Raw genomic sequence first — 22,397 nt, 5'->3', positions numbered from 1 at the left:
CATGATTTTTGTAGTCTTGAGGTACACCACATGCATAAATTTAAGCCTTATGTATACTTGGACCTGTCAGATGCTTTAAAATGCTACTGGATAATAGTGGCTAAATACTTCTTTTACCAATCTAGATCTTCAATGCAATAACTTACATTGTATCATCACATAAAAGACCCCTCCCCCCCCCATGCCATTAAAAAAAATATATTAGCAAATTATTGAGCACCTCTATTACTCAGTGCTGAACTTCTGGTTTGAAGTTGCAGTTTGCAGTGCTCTAGAACTTATCTCCTTCTTCAAACTGTAACCATGATGTGTTCTGTTTTTCAGGATAACTTTCTGTAACAACATTTATGTTTAGCGCTACAATAAGTACTTTACAGCTGACAGTAAAACTTTTTGTGAAATAGTTCTGATCAATAAAAATTAACCATTTAAAAAATTATTTTTTTTAAAATAAATATTTTGGACATTATCTTAAAGTTTGTTTAGTGTCGAAAATAAATAAAATTCTCTAAAAATTCTTTTTTGTTTGTTTACTTTTTAGGTTTTAAATGAAAAATTTTGTGGTAAAATTGATAAAACCATTCCTAACACATTTCCAGATCAATACTTTACGTGTTCTGCTTATTGCAAGTCCTGCAAGTATGTATTTGTTTCATTAAAAAGCTATAAAATGTTTACGCTGAATTTAACTATGTATAATGTTATGATACAATTCATTCTTTACAGATCTCGATGTTTAAACAGTATGAATCATGATAAAGAAGGGATCTCGCATTTTTCATCTAAAAATTGCATTTATCAGCACCAATATGAAAATAGAGTTTTTTTATGTAAGGTAAGAATGTCTTCTTATATTCTTGATAAGTCTATAAAAAAAAGGAACAATAAAATTTTTAACATAATAAAGTTGCAGTGGACCCCTTAACAAACTCTATTTAGAGAAGTTCTCTAATGAGTTCAGCGATGCAGAAAGTTTCAATAAAAAAAATTTGAAAAAAAAAGAAAAAGAACAGACTTCAAAATTGCTCTAAAAAGTGAAAAATAATTTTATTCTTTAAACACCATCAATAATACTTTTAAACGTAATTTTTGAAGTTGGCGAAAACAAAAAGTAAAATCCAGTGTGACCATGCTTCATTCATATTTTTTTTCAGAAAATCATCCAAAGTTAGGAACGAAACATTTATATTGTTACTCAAATATGCTGTCATCATTGGGTAATGTATGTGATAGTGAAAAAAATGCGCCTGGTTATTTTTATAGTTGTAGTTGAGTTATGGCTGTGAATGATTTTATCTATCATTTTGTAAGGAAGAAAGTGATTTTTTGTGGGGTTGAGGTTTTCTGGAAATGTGTTGATTCTGGGCTGGAATCTCTTCATGTGAAGGCATTTCGCTCATTTTAATTTTGCTCTACATTGTAGTGCATTGTTCTCAAAAATGTCAAAGAGAAGGTGTTTGACAATGAAAGAGAAAACTTCACCAATTAATGATGTTGTAATGGGCATTAAAGAAGAAAGATGTAGCTTCAAAGTATGGTATTCCTGCTCATAGTGTATTTCACTGTCCTAAAAATAATTATTTCATTGTAAGTAAAAAAGCTGGGGAAATTTGCAATTCTAAAGCTAAGCGAGCACAATTATGTGTATATGATGACGTTGATCATGCCGTGTTAAAATAGATTCATTCTGTGCATGATCAGGGCTTAAATCAGTCAGATGCGCTAATTTAACAAAACATGCGGCAGTTTCAAGGCTCTTTAGGTGATTCAAATTTCCAAGCAAGGGTTGGATGGTTGGCAATTTTTAAAAAATGGCCCATGTTGGTACATAAAGTCTGTTCAGGAGGAAGTGTTGATGTATCAGATAAAAGTTGTGAAGAGTGGAAAAATGAAGTTTTAAAACCAGTATTAGAAGCATGCCAGCCTTAGGACATTTTCAGCTCTGATGAAATGGAACTCCTTTACAAATGTCATCCTGATAAAAGAAGATAAATGTTCTGTTGAAAATGTAGCAAAGATGGAATAACAGCTACGGTTACCCACAAATATGACATGGGAAGAAAAACTGAAATTATTAGTTTTTAAAAAGAGTAAAAATCCCAGCTGTTTCAAAGGCATAAAATCTTTAGATCAGTCAGAGCAGTTGAAAAGCTTGGGTGACAAGTGCGTTTTTTTAAGTAGTTATTGGACCTGGACAAAAAGTTTGAAAAAGAAAATGCAAAATGGTGCTATTTCTAAACAATTGCAGAGCACATTCACATGAAGTGACATCAAAAGTGAAATTTATAAAACTTGTCTTTCTTCCTCTAAAAATTACTTTTAAGTTGCAACCGATGAACTAGAGAGTAATCAAACATTTGAAAATCTATTACTGAAAGTGAATCTTGTGAAAAATGATTGCATATATTGAAGAAAATTAATACTTTTCTAAAATATTTAGTTTTGAGAATGTGCCTTTTAGAGCTGTCTATCTCGCAGCAGTACCGCCGAGCTGTGGGAATTCAGAAAGTATTTTGAGCTGCAGAAAATTTGTGCATTAAAATGAGTTCCAGGCTAAGAGACAATTGAATTGATGCATCATGTTAATAACTATTGTTGGTTTTTATTATGGCATTTGTTCCTTCATTTTATATTTGTTCATAATAACGTCTCCATGAAGAATGTAATTTTGCCCAAAATTAGGAAAAATGGCACAAAAAAAAAATGTTTTTGATCATTTTTCTGAGAAATTTATAATATCGGCATTCCAGAATCACATTTTAAAATATGCCGAGTACCGGTGATGCATTTTTTTTTTTGGTCCAGAATTGTAATCCCTTACGTTAACCTATTTATGTAAAAGTTTGCTGAAATTCAGAAACTGTGCTACAGATGCGAGTAGCATTCCTATTAAAATTTTATAAGTTTATGGCTTCAAAATATGCACAATATTTAATGTGCTAATATATATTTAATCTAAGAACAATAAAGTAGTAGTTAACCTAATGTACTACTTACACAGATTCAGCATCTATTGGATAATTATTTGTAGAAATTTATTGTTTTCAATATAGCAAAGTTTATCTTTTCAATGGTCCTTAGCTATTTCCTTATATGGAGACTCGACTGTAATATCAAGTTGGTGAAAAAGGTAATAACTAGGAAAATAGTTTTGAAAAACCCTTTTAGTTTTTTGTTTTATAAACAAGATTTTTTTTTCTCGCTATTTTTTCTATTTATTATTATTATTATTATTTTTTTTTTTTTTTTTTTGGAGATGATTAAAATTAGTTTTGAGCATTATTTAGGGGGGGGGGGGGTAAGATTGTTGTATTAGATTCAAATTTCATTTAATTAAACTTATAAAAGGTCATATAATTTCAAAAAATATTTGCTTAAAACCATCCAAAAGTTTCATAAATTTATTTTTAGTGAAGAATTTCACTCTTTAATATTTGTATAATCAATAACATGTCTGAAACTGTGGAGCTGGTACTCCACAAGGTAGTTCCATCTCACCGACTCTGTATAACATCTACACGTATGATGTTCCCACCCACCCATGCACTTTAATCTCTATGTTCGCCAATGATACTGCTATCTTGGCTACAAATTCTAACTCCATTGACGCTTATAATCAAGATTAATGAGCACATCGAATCACTTCAGCGTTGGTTTACATATTGGAGGTTTGATGTTAATACCGACAAGACGAAAGCCATTTTCTTTGCTAAAGGAAAATGCACTTCTGGAATTCCTCCCCCCCCCCTTAAATTATACGGGGATACCATACTATACTCAGACTCTGTCAAGTACCTGGGTATTACTCTTGACATCTCTCTGCGCTTTCATACGCACGCATCAAATGTTTTGAAGGATTCTCAGACCTCATTTATTACGAATTACCCACTTTTCAAAAATCCTTCCTTGTCACTGAGTAATAAAAGACTCATCTACTTATCACTAATCCGACCCAAGCTTCTCTATGCTATTGAAATTTGGGGATGCGCCGCTAAGACGCATATTCTTAAACTTCAACTCTTTCAGAATAGGGTACTTCGAGCTATGACTGATCTCCCTAATTTTGTCAGAAACAGCACATTTCATAAAGATCTTGCAATTGAACCAATTTCCACGTTCATTGTGACCACTGCTACTAATTTCTTTACGAAATTATATCCTCATCAGAATCCTGAAATTTCTAATCAAATTTATTATATCTCTAACGATATCCAAAGATCAAATCCTAGTAACACTATGTTACTGAACTATGCAACTATTAACTTCAATCGCCGCACAGCGGCGCGACGATCAGGAGCGGCTTTCTCCTTCCTCCCGCCTTGACCAATGAGAGCATTTTCCCACTGCTGATTGCTCCAATGAGCGTTCTCCCCCCTTTAAGTTCTTAATTTGTTAATTATGCTTACTGGTACTGATGTTCTGGGCACTTTGTCGAATGTCTTTGCACTTTTCTTCCTGGCTTTGCCTTCTCTTGATGGTTTGTTTCTTAAACATGGGCCTAACCCGTGCTGTGATGATTTTTAAATATTGGACTGTACAGTTTAATATTATAATACTACCTATGATGTTCCTATCTGAGACCAGGTAAAAGAGGTATTCCCTGTACTCCTAATGAAGTCTGAAACTGTGGTTGTCACCAACAATGCTTCTGTTGCACATCCTTTGATCTGTTATACTATATATTTTAATTGCAAAAAGATTATAACAATAAATAAAATACAGCAATAATTGATAACTGTGGGGAACTGTTTGCAATTTTTAGCTATAGATATCTGGTGGTCCGTTTTTTTTTCTACGCTAAGTTTAGTTTCAAAATGAATTTGGGAGGTGAGTTGAGAATTCTTTAGCTGTTTGTTGTGCATTTTGGATTTGTAATAAAAGTTTTTTTTTTTCTTTTGCCTTCTCATTTTTTGTTTAACTGATAACATATTTAGAATTGCTTTGAGCGAGGAGAGAAAATTGAAGTCTATCCACAGACGAAAGAATCAAGTGAATCTTCTTGGATTGGAATCGCAAAATATGCATGGTCTGGGTAAGTAAGCTTTTGAAGGTATATATGATTAATAAAATTGTTTCTATTTCTATAACTGTTATTCTCATTTATATAGATATGTATTGGAGTGCGGTAAATGTGGAGTGATATACCGAAGCAGGCAGTATTGGTATGGTAATCAACATCCTTGGGACACCTGTGTTAGAACTGAAATCTGTCATGTTTGGCCCGAAGTAAGAATGACAAACATCACTTTATTTATTAATAGTTATGTAAACTACAATTTAATTTTGTTTTTTCTTTGGTAGTTTGAATTTGAATTCAGCATCACAACTTATATTAACATAATAAATATACGAGTGTCATAAATATTTTCCCTGCAAAATAGTCAGAAAAGATTTTAAAAATGACAAGCAAGCGTGAACGAATTAAAAGAAGGAACTAATATTAGATGGATTGTGTAGTGGTTTAGTTTAGAGGGCCCTTTCAAGCAAAAGAAAGAAAGAAGTTAAATTGGATGTTGTAAAAATTGTAATAACCATCCATTATCATTGTTGTTATTTCTATTCAACTCTTGCAAAATTGATCAGTCCATCATGATAACTTAACTGGATGTTTATGTATGTGTCAAAATTTTTCTTTGTTTTTTTAAAAATCAAAAATAAAACAGGCAATATTTTTCTACTTTTCAGCTTGACAGCAAATCAAATGAAATAACAAATACTGCTCAGTATGTCATAGACAATTTAGCAACAGTTTCTGATGTAGTCACAAATATAGGTGCTAAACCAACCAAGGTTATCACTAGTTGGGTTGCTGATCAGATTGCTCCATCGTATTGGATTCCAAATTCAAGAATATCAGTAAGAACTCATCTTGATTTTTATCTGTTTATCAAATCAATTCCATGATTTTACAACCGAGCTTATGTGTATCCTGCTTTTTGTAAATGAAAAACTTCTTAATTTTCATTATCTACTCTGGAATGTCTTTCTAATTTGCATTTGACACTAAACTTTTGTTGTAATAAATTAAATCTGCTTGTTTAACTAATAAATCTTAAAAAACTTTCTTTTTTTTCAAAAATTGGCTTTAATGACTCACTATTTACTAGTAATGTAAATGGAATTGAATTATATTTCAAGTTGTGTGTGTAATGTAAATTGAGACAGTGACAAAGTGATTTGTATGCCAAAATTAAAAATTTAGAGGTAACCTTTACAAATAATAGAAGAACCTCTTCTCTGTCTCGGAGCTAGAGATAAAACTAGTATCCCTAGTAGGACATAGGTCACTGACAAAATGTGTTTTGAAAAGGAATTCATCTCAATCTTGTTGAAAGAGTTTATAAATGTCTGATTTGATCTTAAATATCAAGATAAAAACCTCTTTTTTTCCCCCACAAAAAATTAATTGAATAAGTTTTCATTTTAAATCTAATATGATGTTTGTTCCTCTTGTGACAATAAACAACTTCTTTTCCCCTCAAAAATTGCATCATTTGTTCAGAAAGCTTTAAAATGCATGTCCTAGAGAAAAATGATTATGAAATGTAAAGAGCCAATTGCAGTCGAAATAAACCAGCCTGGATCACACACAGCTTCTATCGTGCAAAGACTGCCCGTTCATAATATCTGACCTACCTCTCCTTCTATATACCTCCGCAAATACTGTTTATTTTTGTCTTTGTTGAAGTACAACATATTAGAATTGTTTTCTAATAGTTATCAAATGTGAAAATATTGGGAGTAATACAATTGACTTGTGTGTGTGGCATATGTGACTTAGTACAGTAGTTTAAGTGCATTATTTCTAAAGAAAAGCAAATTAGTTTATCTTTATTCAAAGTGAATAAAATATGTGTTATTGCAAACGCCATGTGTTTAGTTTTACTGGATTGTCTATAAAAGGTTTTCGACTCTTGGATTTTCTTCTGGACTCCTTGGAAATTTTTTGTTGATGTCCATACAAGCTCTGCTGTAACTCGGTAAGACAAAAGTGACAACCAGCAACAGGCTCTGAGCCCAGCTTGACTAGTCCCAGTCAGTTTTACGAACCCCCAATTAAAATCAAGAGTCCTCTTAAAATTATTTATCCTATTACAAGTAACAGCTGCTTCTAGTAAACTATTCCAACTGCCTACAACCCTGTTAAAGTTGTAATTTTTCCTGATTTCAAGATTGCTTGGGATTTGAAAAGCCTAAAATGATGATCCCTGGTTTTGCCATCTGCAGAAATTTAGCCCATACACAACCTCCCTTTCAAAAAGCTTAAATAACTAGATCATATCACCTCTTATCCTCCGTTGCTCTATTAGTATTCTTGAAAGTCTTGAGTCATAATCCAAATTGATAAACCTATGTACTAACATTGTAGCCTTCTCTTTAACCCTTTCCATTAAATTAATAACTTCGTTCAGTTGTAGTTTGATTATTTACTTGGGAGATCTTAATTCTATGAAAGTATTTTTAATAGTTTCTATTTCTTGTTTAGTTAATCAATGCATGATGAGAAATCTAGACATTTACTTGTTCCTATCTTACATGTTAGCTATTTTCATTTATTGTCTCCCCTTTTTTCAATGTAAAAATTTACTTAAATTGTGTTCTCATTCCTTTTCTTAAATCCTAGCATTGTGGTCAATGTGAAAAGGTTTTTGAAGATTTGGAAACTAAGCATCACTGTCGTGCCTGTGGCGGTGGGTTTTGTGAAAATTGTGCATCTAAAACTCGTATTGTGCCAACTTGGGGCTCTTCTCCTGTTAGAGTGTGCGACAAATGCTATGATGAAGGTAATTTTTCTAATAAATTTTTGTATAGCACCCCCCCCCCCCTTTTTTTTTTTCTTCAGAAAATTATTATTTTCTAATGAATTTGATTTTTTTGTATAAATATGTTTAGACTAAAGAACTGAGAAATTAAATATTAAACTGAAATAATTTTAAATGCTTCATACTTACGTACTCAATGCATATTGTATTGAAAACCAACAAAACCATGCCCTTCTATATGCAAATTCATTAATTTTTTGCAAATAAGGGGCGGGAGGAAATTGCTCCCTCTTGACTTCTCCCCCCTAATTGGCAGGTTTTTACTGTTGTATTTTAAAATTGAGAATGAAACATTGTTGTAGTAGTAGTAGTATTTATGCATGCTATTTTATAGTCTGAAAGTTCTCGAACAGTTCCCTTTTCAGATAACTTCTCAAATGCCCAAAGTTTACACAATCCACCTGAAGTGACTGTTCGCAAAATAGGTGAAGCTGTGCATACTACATTAGAAACAGTAGCATCTGCTGTCAGTTTTCCCATAGGTATTGTATATTATTTCTGTTTCAAAAACAAAATAGTGTAGTACATTTTTAATAGTATGTTATGGAATAAATAGATGAAACTATTATTCAAAAACTTTCATAAAGTTTCAAATTAGTCTGTCATTGTAATTTCTTAAATGAGCCAAATATATCACAGTTATTATTCTACAACTACAGTGGAACCTCAGAAATCCAAACTAATTATGGCTGAGCCATGTTGGGCTTACAGAAAGTAAATTTACCGGTTGGCCCATTTAAACCTTTATTATTAGCTCAATAGTCATCTGAAAGTATTTGCATTGAACTAATAAAAAAGCAATGCTGTCCCTGTCTAAGCAGCAGGCATCTAGGAGAACCCAAGTGCAACTCTAACTGATGTAATGTTTAGGTGTCACTGGTGCAACACATTGTATCATAAAGCCAATTCAGTATGTTACTCAACAAAAGATTACCAAATTCAGTTCTGCATAACAAGGGCCAGAGCTGTATAATGCATTGCATTCAAACGTTTGCGAAAAGTTGTTGTCATTAAAAACTAATTTCGCTCTTGAATCATAGTTATTGATTTTTTTTTTTTTTTTTTTTTTTTCAAATCTAATTTTAGATCACAAGCTGTTTAGATTTTACCAGAAATTTCAGATCCACAAGATAAAGATTTCTGAGCTTCTACTGTATTTCAATATGTTCAAAAACTTATTTTTGATGATTGATATATTTTTGAACAAAATGCATTGTTTTATGATATGTCTATTTAAACTCATTGCACATGATGTATGATCAAAACCTATTTAAATTTTTTAATTAAAATTTAAAGTTCTTTATGAGATGTTTTAAATCCATTCCGAAGTTTTTGATTGGTAGTAAGTTTTCATTTTGGTCTATCAATGCTTTCAAGATCTTCTAATATTAAGAAAATACATTACATAAAATTACATCAGTATGTAAGTGCCAAAATTAAAAATTTAAAGGTGATCACTGCAAGTGGTAGGAAAGCATTTTGTCTGTTTTGGGGAAAGAGATAGTACTCATAGATCGGGTGGGTGAATTGAAGTGATATCGTTGACTTAACAAAAAATGAAAATCGAAAAAACAGACTTTGGTTAAACAAGGTTTCGGTTAACAGAGTTTCGTATCGTATAATTAAGGTTCTACTGTAATTGGTTTTCCTGTGTGGTTGCTAAAATATGTTAGTACGAGTAGCACTGGGTAGAGCTTTACATCGGATAAAGTCGTTATTATCATCTGTGCTTATAGAAAACAGTTTTTCATGATTCACCATTAGCAGCATGTCTAAAATAGTATTTTTAATGATAGCTGATGTTTTAGTATGACCTTCACAATATTTTGCGACAATTTTTGATTCAGGAAAACATTGCTGCAAATAACTTTTGCATGATCGTCAACTGAAGTATGCAGTTTATAGTTCTAGAGCAATGTTTATTTTCTTTGTTGGATAACATTCATGATAAGGAATCAGTTTCTACTTGCATAGTGTAGTACACCACTATACAATTGGGTTGTGGTGGATAGACCATGTTGCAATTGCAAAGGACATTCAATAAAACTCTTGATAAATGTTTTATAAAGCTCTGTGATAGAGAAAGGGATCCCAAAAATGCACGATAACAGAACCCCCCCCCCCCCAAACCTGTAAATCCGCCACCACCATCCACGCCCGTAAGGATAACCTCATATTCACTTCGGGGGGGGGGGGGCATTTGTTGGCCTGAGCCTGAAGGGGGCTCAAGATTTTCAAAAAGAGGGGCGAAATCCATGTAGGACATAAGGGTAAACAATATGGAGGGTAGGGGCAGCTCGTCACTATGGGCCGGGTGGGCTTGGCTCCCCCCCCCCCCCCCAGAAAAATTGTGCACCGAAAAATAAATTATTCATAAATAACGTTTTGTATCTCAGTTAAAAAAACAACAGAAAACAAAGAATTGGGGGCGTGAAACAGATTTTCAATCTCTAAAACATTTTTCATATCGCTAATAAAATATTAGAAGTTTTCCATCTGTTAGCATTTGCGCTTGCAAGCTTTGAGAATGATTCTTGGGGCTTCGACTGGTTTGCCCCAGTCACACCTCGCTCCTAACCAATCACGACGACTCTACCAGACAAACCAAAACCGCAAGACGCACCACCCCAATTAATGCTCCCAGGGTTGCCACGCACCTGGAAAATATGGAAAACCTGGAATTATCAGGGAAAATGAAACACCTAAAATGGTCAGGGAATTGTCAGCGAAAGTTACAAATTATTGAAATTTCTAGAAATGTCAGGGAATCTTTCTCAATTTTTGGGTGAAACTGTTGCGTAAAAATGTGGAAGTGTGGTAAATGTTGCATTCCAGATAAGCGAATTTTATTGATAGTTCAGAGGAAGAAAATTCAAGCTCATTTTTAGGTACTAAATGTAATAAGTAAAATAAATAATTTAAAAAAAATATATATACATAAATTATGAAGCTCTGATTTATATCATTACATTTTATTTTGCTTCTTTTGGAAAAAAAATCAAACCTTGCATTACTATTATTTTTCGCAATGTACGTGTGGTCGTACTAGCATTTTAATAGCCTACTTTTCTACTTTTTTACTTTCTTTTTTCATAAAATGAATGATCATAAAAATTTAAGAGCCATTATTTTGAAATTCAGACAAAAAACGGAAATTTTGGCAGTGACCATTTTTGATTTTCCTAATTTTTTTATATCTCAAAGTAGGCCATAAGAAGTAAACATTCTGAAATTTTTAGCTTTCCAAAAATTTTTTTTCGCTCGTTAAAAATTCCCAAAGTTTGACGTTTTGCAGCGCTTTTTAGAAAAATTCTAAAAGTCGCATTTCAGTGCGCTTTAGCTCTTTACAGAAACACCACCCCACGGTTATGTTTATATTTATTGGTTGTACTGTATCTAGTGATGACGACTTCATAGTTATTTTGGTTGGGGGTTGTTGCTTTCTTCAGATAAGGGGTCGCAAAGTATGGATTTTATCCGTTTTTGCGCAAGTTGAACCTGCGTTATTTCCCCCAAAAAGCCACCCTCGAAAAAAATGTAACATATACTGAAAGTTTATACTATGAAGAGAGTAAATGACACAAAATTTGTTTGAGGTTTAATTTTTTTTAGGAGAAAAATGCCCTGATATTTTTCAAATTATCAAAAATTGTGCTTTTTTGATCACAATTAACTCAAAACAGCATCACTAGGGAAAAAAACCTTTTATATATTATGGTACCTGGCTATGTGTAAAACATCATGAAAAAGAAAGCAGCATGGGATCTCTTCTTGTTTTCCAGAAAATAATTTTTTTTGTAGCTCATTTTATGCGTTTTCTCGTACGTAAAACGTGTGTCCAGTATGCAGATTAGATCTTCTAAAACTTTAAGGATGTAGTAAGAATGTATATATGTGTGTATACAGAAAGAAAAAGACTAGTAATACTTTATTTTTCTGATTTTTACAAATTGATGTTATTTTAATTGCAGGTAATTCAGAAAACGATAAGTCGATATCATATATATATATATATATATATATATATATATATATATATATATATATATAAATAGATTTATCGTATCAATCCCAAAATAATTCTTTCTTATTTATGCCCGTAGCAATGGAAGAAATATCATGAACAATATCTGTTTCACTTTCCTCTAAATGCCTTTTTTCTATGTCATCTTCAAATACCTCTAAAAGGCTGTCGGTTCTTGATAAATCAGTATTATCCCCCCTTTTTTTTCCTTTGTACATTTGTTAAAAGCAGCTTCAACTTGACTTTTTGTCAGATATTCGTTCGGTTGGAATATTTTTATGTCTTCAATCATCTCTATTCTCATTGCATGTTCTGCAACAAAAGAGAAAACAAAGAAGAAAACATTTTGGAAATCTCATGTGAGGGGTGGGCTCTCCCAACTCGTAAAAGTACACATTTTTCATTGAAACAAATAGAATTTCTTTATGAAAAGTTCCTTTATTGTAAAAAACCGGCAGAAAACAGACGTCCGACCAAGTAGAACATGCAATGAGAACAGAGATGATTGAAGACATAAAAATATCCCAACCGAACGAATATCTGACAAAAAGTCAAATTCAAACTGTTTTTAGCTGATATCCCAAGCAAGAAAAAGCAAATAATACTGATTTATCAAGAACTGACAGCCTTTTAGAGGTATTTGAAGATGACATAGAAAATAGACATTTAGAGGAAAGTGAAGCAGATATTGTTCATGATATTTATATATATATATATATATATATATGATATGGATTTATCGTTTTCTGAATTACCTGCAATTAAAATACCATCAATTTAAAAATCAGAAAAATAAAGTATTACAAGTCTTTTTCTTTCTCTATACACACATATATACATTCTTACTACATCCTTAAAGTTTTAGAAGATCTAATCTGCATACTGGACACATGTTTTACGTACGAAAAAACGCATAAAATGAGCTACAAAAAAAATTATTTTCTGGAAAACAAGAAGAGATCCCATGCTGCTTTCTTTTTCATGATGTTTTACACATAGCCAGGTACCATAATATATAAAAGGTTTTTTTTCCTAGTGATGCTGTTTTGAGTTAATTGCGATCAAAAAAGCACAATTTTTGATAATTTGAAAAATATCAGGGTATTTTTCTCCTAAAAAAAATTAAACCTCAAACAAATTTTGTGCCATTTACTCTCTTCATAGTATAAACTTTCAGTATATGTTACATTTTTTTCAGGGGGTGGCTTTTTGGGGGAAATAACGCAGGTTCAACTTGCGCGAAAACGGATAAAGTCCATACTTTGCGACCCCTTATCTGAAGAAAGCAACAACCCCCAACCAAAATAACTATGAAGTCATCATCACTAGGTACAGTACAACCAATGAATATAAACATAACCGTGGGGTGGTGTTTCTGTAAAGAGCTAAAGCGCACTGAAACGCGACTTTTAGAATTTTTCTAAAAAGCGCTGCAAAACGTCAAACTTTGGGAATTTTTAACGAGCGAAAAAAAATTTTTGGAAGGCTAAAAATTTCAGAATGTTCACTTCTCATGACCTACTTTGACATATAAAAAAATTATAAAAATCAAAAATGGTCACTGCCACACCTTGTCTGAACTTCAAAATAGTGGCTCTTAAAGCCTTAAAATTTTAGCTTTTATAGGTTAAGTTTTTTTGGAAACATGCCAACATTTTTTGAAAGTGACTTTGCCGAAAATTGCTTAGTGTGTTTAAGTTTTCAGTCCATATGCATCCTTCAAATTTTTCCATCATTTCAATGGTTAGAAGTTATTTTAATTAACTCTGGATTAGAATGACTTTGTATATTTATTTTTGTAAACTTTAACTATTACTAGCTGCGTCGCCCGGCTTTGCACGGTCCACCTCGAAAATAAAAGTTATGTCAAGTGACGCGAATTCAACATTCAGGCTTGAACCAAAAAAAAGTCTGAAATTTTGCGGCAGATTGCGGAAAACCCCCCAAAAGTAAACATTTTAAATCCCCTGATCACAGGAAAAGCCTCAAAACAAAAACAAGAATTTTACCTGTTCATATTGGAGGAAAAAAAATGGCAACAGATCTTTCATCTCAATGATTTTCTTCACGCTGTACATTTTAATAAAAGCATTGTTGCGGAAAGTGGAGATGAAGTACTGAATGATTTTGATGATGAAATTTGAATGGTGGAAAGCCTTCGAAAAATTGGGATTTGATTTTGAAATCTAAGAGTCATAATTAATAGTTTTTAATTGATATCTCCGCTAATTATTATCAGAGGATTATGTCAAATAGCCAAAGATGAAGACGGGAGGATTACAAATCCTTCGATACTTGGTTCGACGGTCAGTTCACTGTCGTTCGGGAGAAGAAGCTTGGACATACATAGATACGCTCAGTTTTTAATTATATAAGAGATTGAGTTTGGCACTCTTGCCTTCCTTAAGATGTTTTCCACTTCCAGCTCAGTCATTCCTATGCTGGGCTGATGAGTGCTAATAAGCACAAAACTGCAGTCCTCGACTGGAATTGACTGAGCTGGCAGTGTATTTCATGCATTATTGAGTTAATTAGCAATTACATTTTTTTTTTTGTAAAAATTCTGAATTGTAAAAAAATGAGCATTTAATTTTTTAGTTCTTCATTTGCTTTTTCAGATTTTTTACAAATCCTTAGCTTTAAAAGCTAAGGATTTGTAAAAAAATCTTTTGAAAACAAAAATGAAAGTCCATTTTAGAAGAATAGTGTAATAATTTTCTATATTCTTTTGTATTAAGAACATGAATTTTAAGTTGGATCATCATTGCAAAGGATATTTATAGCATATATTGTTATTTTTGAAGTAGATTGAACTATGATTTTTACAGATCCTTGCTTGCCAAAAAAAATGTTACAATTTTATCACGATGCGGATAATTTTTTCCCATGTTTATGTTACAGTCGAGAATAGTGGCGATGTCGATGTTTTGGAAACATCCATCATTGTTTTTGGTTTTTGTTAAAACATTGATGTTTTAATTTTAATGATCTTTTCTTTTCTTTTTTTTTTAAACATCAATGTTTTTTAAAAATTTGTCACACCACTTGTTGAGAGTGTAGTATCAACAAGGGCATGTTGGTCAAAAATTTGAAAGAAAAGTCTTGTAGCATTATGGACTGACGGAATGCTGTTATTCATGCTGTAATGAGGGAGGGAGACTTAAATGAGATTTCTTATAATATTCTCAGTTATGTTAGAATGGACCCTAGTACATATCATTATGCAATAGAAAAAGGTTGCAAAGTAAGAAAAAGTAAAAAAAAAGTGCTAAGAAAAAGTTTTGAGTAATAAAAATTGCATTGAAAGGGAAACAAACTTTTGCAGAACATAATTGCAGAGATTTAAAAATGAAAGTATTAATTGGAAATATCTGGTCTTTCAAAGCATTTGTAGTTAAATTTCAAGTTTGTCTTAACTTAACTCAGATATTGATAACAATTATCGATAATGTTTTCTTTCAAAGCATTTTTTGGTTAATAAATTAGGTTTATTTACAGTAAAAATTATATTGTATGGATATTAAATAACATAAGTTGACATACATTATCCTGGATTTTTTCCTTAAATCAACTGGAAAACCTGGAAATGTCAGGGAATTTCTTTCTTGAACTTCTGTGGCAACCCTGTCCTCCGTGGGCAAGAATTATCTAGCCCATGGAAGGGCAGCAGAAGGTGGGGGAAGGATTTTAAGCACGTCACTCCTACGAAAAAACAGCTCGGAGGGCAGAAAAAAGGGAGCCCACGTGAATGAAAAAAAGATTTCCTTTCCTCCGTCCCTTTTTTGTCTTGAATCCAGAAAGGGATTTACAATTTTATGGATTTATCGCATCTAATGCAGATTTTTATTAATTTATTTTTCTGCTTCGAACTAATATGAGCGGAATTTCTGAATGGACAGTTTATTTTTGAGTAGCACAGATCGGTTTTAAGTGTGGTACTAATTAAAAGCTCTGAATTTGTCCGAAACTTTTACAAAAATCCTTCAATTCGGTGAGATCTATTCAATTTTCTGATTTGTTCTGATAATTGGCTAAAGTTAGTAAGTACTAATCGTAAAATAGCCTCTATTAATTAATTTTCTATGTTAAAGTATTCTATTGCGGAACAAACTTGAATTATTTCTGTTAGACCCGGTACATCGCTTTCAGTCCTTAAAAGACTTATGAATTTCCTTCATAGCAGCTACATTACCTCAAAAATGACTAAACTATTGAGTTTTGTTTATTTGGAAACTTCATATTGTTTCAAAAATCATGGGAATTTCAACGCACCAGCTTAATTATTTTTAAAAAATATTGGCTTTACTCACGCTAGGTGTGCGTTTTCTCGATGAACTTCTTTTTGAGCAATCACAAATTGCTTATTGTTTTCACTTGACCGTTGGATTACATCCGTCGTTTGATTTTATTTTTCTATGCTTATAGGGTAGGTGTCCATGTGCTTCAGAATCAAGTTATTTATAAACGACCCTTCTCGAAATCACACAATCCTTTTTACATGAAAAAAGTAACCAGCATACAACATCCAGCCCCTGACATTCATTTGAATTTTGGCGTCTTGAACTCAAATTACGGTTGCGATAAAAGCCATTAGTAAAAACAAGAAATAGAACGAGCATTAGGGTCTTGTCGCAATTTGCGATTGCGAAAAGCATAATTTAAATTCAAGCTCTCAAAGTTCAAACTTTTTTTTTGTGTGCATTTCCATGTTATTGAAATAGTTAAGGTTTTTTTTTATATTGAAGATACAGCTTCAACGTAATACATTTTGCTGTTAATATAATATACTATTTAACAAAATTGTGCATTGGATAAGCACTTTATAAATTACTAAAATGTTGAGAGTTTTTTATATACTTGTAAAAAAAGTTTACTATGGAAGTTTTATGATTTTTTACATAAGTAACGACAGAATATTTTTAATAGGATAAGCAAACGAATGCACAGCTTTTAAGAAATGATTATTATGATCATTTAGCAAAAACAATTTCTGAAATATGTGCAAAAACAAAAAAAAACCCTTATTTTTTATAAAATTGAAATATTCTTAAGTGTTTTGAATTTTTCAATGGCATTAAAAAAAATTATTGATTAATCAGTAAGCGCATGCAAAGATAAATTACACATTTTATTTAAATGCAAAAAAAAAAAAAGAATTGAACTATGAATGTGATGTGGCCCCTAGGTATTGTAATGTGGTTTCACACAATAAAAGTTCAAGGATTTTTATAATCAAGAAGAATAAATTGTCAATTAAGGAAATTGTTTCTAATAAAATATTGTTGCCGATTTCGTAATTTTATTTAAGGAAGCATGGCTAAATCGAAATTAATACTACTGCGCAATCAACTTGATTGTTGTTGGTATAAAGAGTGTAATAGTAGTTTGATTAATGCTGTGTGTTGTTTATTGCTAGTTGCATGGGTTGGTTGTCTTTTAATTTAGGTTGTTTACCTTGGAATTGAAAAAAAACTATTAATCAAGTGAATTATTTACTAAAACACCAATTTCAAACTTTGACGCTTGAAGAGAAGCTCGAAATAAAGAAACTGTACAAGGATCATATTTTGTTGCTCAGCATTACTTACTATAGCTCTCTTCATGTTATCTGTATAAATATTATTGTGAAAGCTTTACAGAGCAGGCCCTCACGCCAAATTAAGGCACGAGCCGCCACTGATGGAGGGGGCCTGTAAAAGTCATTTGTGACAAGCCTCAAAATTTCTGTGCATTCCCTATAGATCATTCCTTGTACACAAAAGCATTGAAGCTCTGGGATTTGTGTATCGAGAGCAGAGTTGACTGAAAACAGGAAGTCATGTCAATTGCATATAGCTCGGGGCTGGTATTATTGTGAAGTCATAACAACTAAAAGTCAGCTTTAAATAAGTGACCACTAGATTTTTTTTTTACACATATTGTACAAATAACGGTTATTAAAATTGCAAAAAAAAATTTGCAGTTGTAAATTTAATCTCTATCACATTTTGTGGATATTTGCCGCAGAAACTAGAATGAAACTGATAAACCTGGAGGCTCTGTGTTATGAGTGTCTTTTAATCTTTCACAGTTGGAGAAATGAAAGATATTTCAGAATGCTCTTTTAAGTTGTAAATCTTTCTCACTTTCAGGAATTATAAAGGATTCAGCTCGACCAACCTATTGGGTTCCAGATCACATTCTGACGAAGTGTCATGTTTGTAGTAAGCCTTTTGGCCCAAAATTATCCAAACATCATTGTCGTTCTTGTGGCGAAGGTGTTTGTGATGAATGTTCCACTTCACGAAAACCTGTTCCTGCAAGAGGATGGAGTTATGATGTCAGAGTTTGCGATACATGCATAAAAAACCCAGAATTGGATTAAACAGTTTCTGCAAAAATCTTCATTGCTACCTGAAGTTTTTTAAAAAAGATTATCTTGTATCATAGTAGAGTATATTTTAAACTGTGTGAGTTTATGCTTGTGATGAAACAATTTCTCCTTTGATGACAGGCACCTGCAATGCATAGATTTCATTCAGTATGAATTGTATAATTGTACAGAATATTACATAGCATGGTTTGTGCATTTTATCTATTTTTAAAACTGAAAGAAAAATTCAAAGAATTGTAAATATTTTAATTTTCTATTACTTTTATGACTTATTTCTCACATGAATGCAAATTAGAATATACATCGTTCAAGAGAAATAAAGTCATTCTGATTTGACTTTAAAGCGAAAATTTCTAAATTATATACGAAAAAATCATAAATTATGCAAAATTTTTACAATGAACCACTCAATGGTTAGGCAGCCCTAGAATCAATTGTGACCGAAATATCTTATTACTATTTGCAGAGATGGATGATTGAACACAGAAGGATGTTCGCTAGTATTAAGACTTTTATTTAAAAAAATAATAATGAAAATGAACCAAATTAAATTATGTTTAAGGAAAAATAAAATCAAGGTTTATGATAGAATTAACTGTTGTAATGTCAAAACTATTCAATAGCAATGGCAATTTAATCTTTACTAAAATGCTCTGAAAGTAATAATTTTCTGTGTCTATTTGAGTATGACCTTTTAAATCATTTAATTGAAATCATGCAATTAAATAATCTTCTCCGAATCATTCCTAACCCCTGAGAGAAATAATGAAGAATGTGGGAAATTTAGGAAACATTCCTCAAGTTTCTTCGAGACAATAAACTGTGGAAAAATATTTGACATAACGAGGTTTTGATTGAAAACTTTTTGACATAAGAATGAAAAATGACATTACGTAAATGTGCAAAATCAGGGGAAAAAATAATTTTCCATCATATCAAGGTTTTCAAGATATATAGAGTATACTGTATTTGATTATTTCCAGTTGACAGCTTAATGAAGAATCATTTTTTTTTTTTAATTTGGTGAAATTCTCTATAAATTAACTTTATTTTTAAAAATCTGCAGTATTTTCTTTAAAGTAATAAAAAGGATGTAAACTTTCAGTTAAAATAAATGATTATTATAGTTGCTTGTAATCTAGCTTCAAAGCAGCGGCATAGCTAAAATTTTGAGGTTGGTTCATAACTAACCTTATATGTATAAATATTTATATTTATATATTAGGATTTAAAAAATAGCTTTGAACTAAGGTGACTTCTGGGGCTTATGTTAATGCCTCTGATGATAAATCAATTCTGCAACTTCCAATTATTATAACTGTCATTTAGTTAAATTTTAAAATATCAAATATTAAAGTGTTAATTTTGAGGAGATTATTTTAATTTAATGTGTGTCTATTGGTGTAAAAAAATTTAACTGCCTTTTAATAGTTGTCAGCCTACATTTTTGAAGGAAAAAAAATCTGGTGGCTAAATGAATTAAAATTACTGATGTCAAACATATATAATGACGAAAAGAGGCAAAGTATGCTGAAATTAATGAAATGTGTGAAGTTTTTACCAAGAGTTACCAGCACAAGTATTTTCTCCATAAATCAGGATTTATCAACTGGTTGTGGTACCTGTTGTGAACCAAGAGTGTTTGTCACATAGTTTCTGCATCTAGTAAAATTTTTAAGAAAATCTAAAATGAAAAAAAAAAAGGTAAGAAGAGCAACTAGTTTTTTTTATGAATATTGTGGGGTTACAAGTAAAATACACTATCAAGTAACCCTACCCAAATGTGAATCACCAATTTAAATAAAACTTTGCACGTCGATAGAACATTTAAAAAAATCCCTATGAACAGTATTTAAAAATTTGAAAAAAAAAAAAAAAAACCAGTATAAACTAATTGCAAGGAATGGCCCTTACAAGCAGTATTTTCAATCGATATTTGAATTTTTGTTATTAAAATTTAAAATAAAATAAGATATTGTACACTCTAATATCCCAATTTTCCAATAAATTTCACCCCGTTAAATGTGTTGGCTGCTGATTAAAAAAAAATATGTGTTAAATGTTTTTAAGTGTTCTACCAATGTGCTAAGTTTTATTCCGATCGGTGATTCACATCTAGGTAGGGTTACTTGTAAGTCATTTTCAAATTTTCTTAGCCATATAACTATAACTGCGATATTCTTACTGGTGGAAATCAATGAACCATATCGTTTTTTATTAAGTATTTTTGTTATTATTATTTTCGAAGTTTGGCAATTATAAGTACTCTAGCCAAGTAATTTTTACAGGTGAAACACACAAATGAAAAATAATGTTTTTTGTTGTAGTATGTGTTTATGTTGTGTTAAAATGTTCTCTAAACTATGCGTAAATGCAACGTAACAGACAAGAGAATGATCTTCAAATGTAAAGAATTTGGTGGCAGATATAGTTGTTATAGATTGAAAAATCGGTTGCCATTAATTGCCAGCTTTGTTTCCCTAGTTTAACTGGTGCAGTCTTATTAAGTTTTATTTTTGATTAAAAATATAAGAGCATTGTGCAGTTCAAGGGTTGATTATTACATTTAAGCAGATTTGTCTCTTTTTATGGTTGGTGATGAATTAAAATTATACAACATCAGATTTTTTACTTCTAAATTGACAATAATTATAATGTTCTGCTTCAGTTCTTGTGTAATATTGCTTTTAAAACTAAATAAAAGAATTATATTGCAGTATGATATGGTTTGGTTGGAGTTGATGAGCAGTAAGGGCAAAAAGCTACGCTTTGGAAACATTTATAGGCCACCTAATTCAAACCAGGGACAAGATGAACAGATGTACCGTATTATTAGTGACATGTCCAGTAAGGGATCCGTTATCATAATGGGGGATTTCAATTTTCCGGGTATTGATTGGAATAATTTTTATCCTGGAAATGGCAAAGAAGAGGAATTTTTAAAAGTAATTGGTGACTGTTTCTTAGATCAAGTTGTAACTCAAGGAACTCGAGAGGAGGCAATTTTGGATCTAGTTTTTTGTGACATAGGAAGTTTTGTTCAGGGGTTGTGTGTAGGGGAGCATATTGGAGATAGTGATCATAACAGCATTAGGTTCCGGATTAAATTTGAAGTGTGCAAAGATGATAATTTTAGGTTTGTGCCCAATTTCAGAAACACTGATTTTGTTGCACTTAGGCAGAGCTTGAAAGAGGTTTTTTCGTCAGGATTGGAAAATAGCGAAGTAGATCAGCAGTGGATGGAATTTAAGGATAAACTTGCTAATACGGTTGGGGATTATGTTCCATTTAGGACAAAAGGTGTGAGTACCAAAATTTGGCCCATGTCGTTCTCCCGGAAGACTAAAGAAGCTCTTAATTTTAAGCAAGCCACTTTTCGTCAGTTTAAAGAAACTGGTCAGAGTGCGGAAAGGCTCCAGTATGGTAAGGCAAGGCGAAATTTTAAGTATTTGGTACGGATTCAGAAAAGGGAATTGGAGCAAAGGCTGGCAGATGACATTGATGGGAACCCTAAGAGGTTTTTTGCTTACGCTAATTCTGGGAAAGCTCGAAACAGTCAAATAGGGCCTCTGGTTGATGAGTATGGAAATTTAATCCAAAACGATAGGGATATTGCAAATGTTCTAAATAACTTTTTTTCCAGTGTGTTTAACGATAACTGTATCTCAACAGTTGACACTAGCAAGACACTAACTATTATACAGCTTGAGGATTTTGTATTTTCCAGGGAGGAGGTTTTATTTCATTTGAAAAAGATTAAAGCAACTAAAGCTCCGAGACCAGATAATATTTATCCAAAAATTTTAGTTGAATGTGCAGAGGAATTAGTGGATGTTATTTTGAATATTTTCAATGCTTCTTATAACTCGGGGACGGTGCCAGAGGACTGGAAGCTGGCTAACATAACGCCAATCTTCAAGAAGGGGTCTAAAGGTATTGCTGGGAATTATAGACCTGTAAGTTTGACTTCGGTGATTTGTAAGATTTTCGAAACTTTAATCAAAATTAAGATCATGAAGTTCTTAGAGACTAATAGTCTGCTGACTAGTTTGCAGTATGGTTTCAGGAAAGGTAAATCCTGTACTACTAATTTATTGCATTTCTACGACAAGGTTACCTCAGCTTTAGATAACAAAAAATGTGTGGATGTTGTTTATATTGATTTTCAAAAAGCTTT

General features: G+C 31.9%; 1 protein-coding gene across 2 annotated transcripts in view; it reads left to right on the top strand.

The window, feature by feature from the left end:
* The window catches only part of LOC129233180 (zinc finger FYVE domain-containing protein 1-like), a 45,120-nt gene extending 24,181 nt beyond the window's left edge, over positions 1-20,939 (top strand). The window contains exons 5-12 of one of the 2 annotated variants that reach the window (XM_054867254.1): positions 542-639; positions 727-835; positions 4,935-5,032; positions 5,109-5,226; positions 5,686-5,856; positions 7,625-7,784; positions 8,189-8,305; positions 17,979-20,939. In XM_054867254.1, the coding sequence (XP_054723229.1) occupies positions 542-639; positions 727-835; positions 4,935-5,032; positions 5,109-5,226; positions 5,686-5,856; positions 7,625-7,784; positions 8,189-8,305; positions 17,979-18,211 (1,104 nt within the window). In that variant the 3' untranslated portion in view covers positions 18,212-20,939. Of the gene's footprint in view, positions 1-541; positions 640-726; positions 836-4,934; positions 5,033-5,108; positions 5,227-5,685; positions 5,857-7,624; positions 7,785-8,176; positions 8,306-17,978 lie in introns of both variants that reach the window. The other variant, XM_054867249.1, reaches the window with a different exon arrangement.
* Positions 20,940-22,397: the final 1,458 nt, after the last annotated feature.

Source organism: Uloborus diversus, chromosome 1 (assembly GCF_026930045.1).
Source record: "Uloborus diversus isolate 005 chromosome 1, Udiv.v.3.1, whole genome shotgun sequence".
Taxonomy (NCBI): domain Eukaryota; kingdom Metazoa; phylum Arthropoda; class Arachnida; order Araneae; family Uloboridae; genus Uloborus; species Uloborus diversus.
The sequence above is the reverse complement of the archived record's forward strand: the minus strand, read 5'-3'. Positions and strand labels throughout refer to the sequence as shown.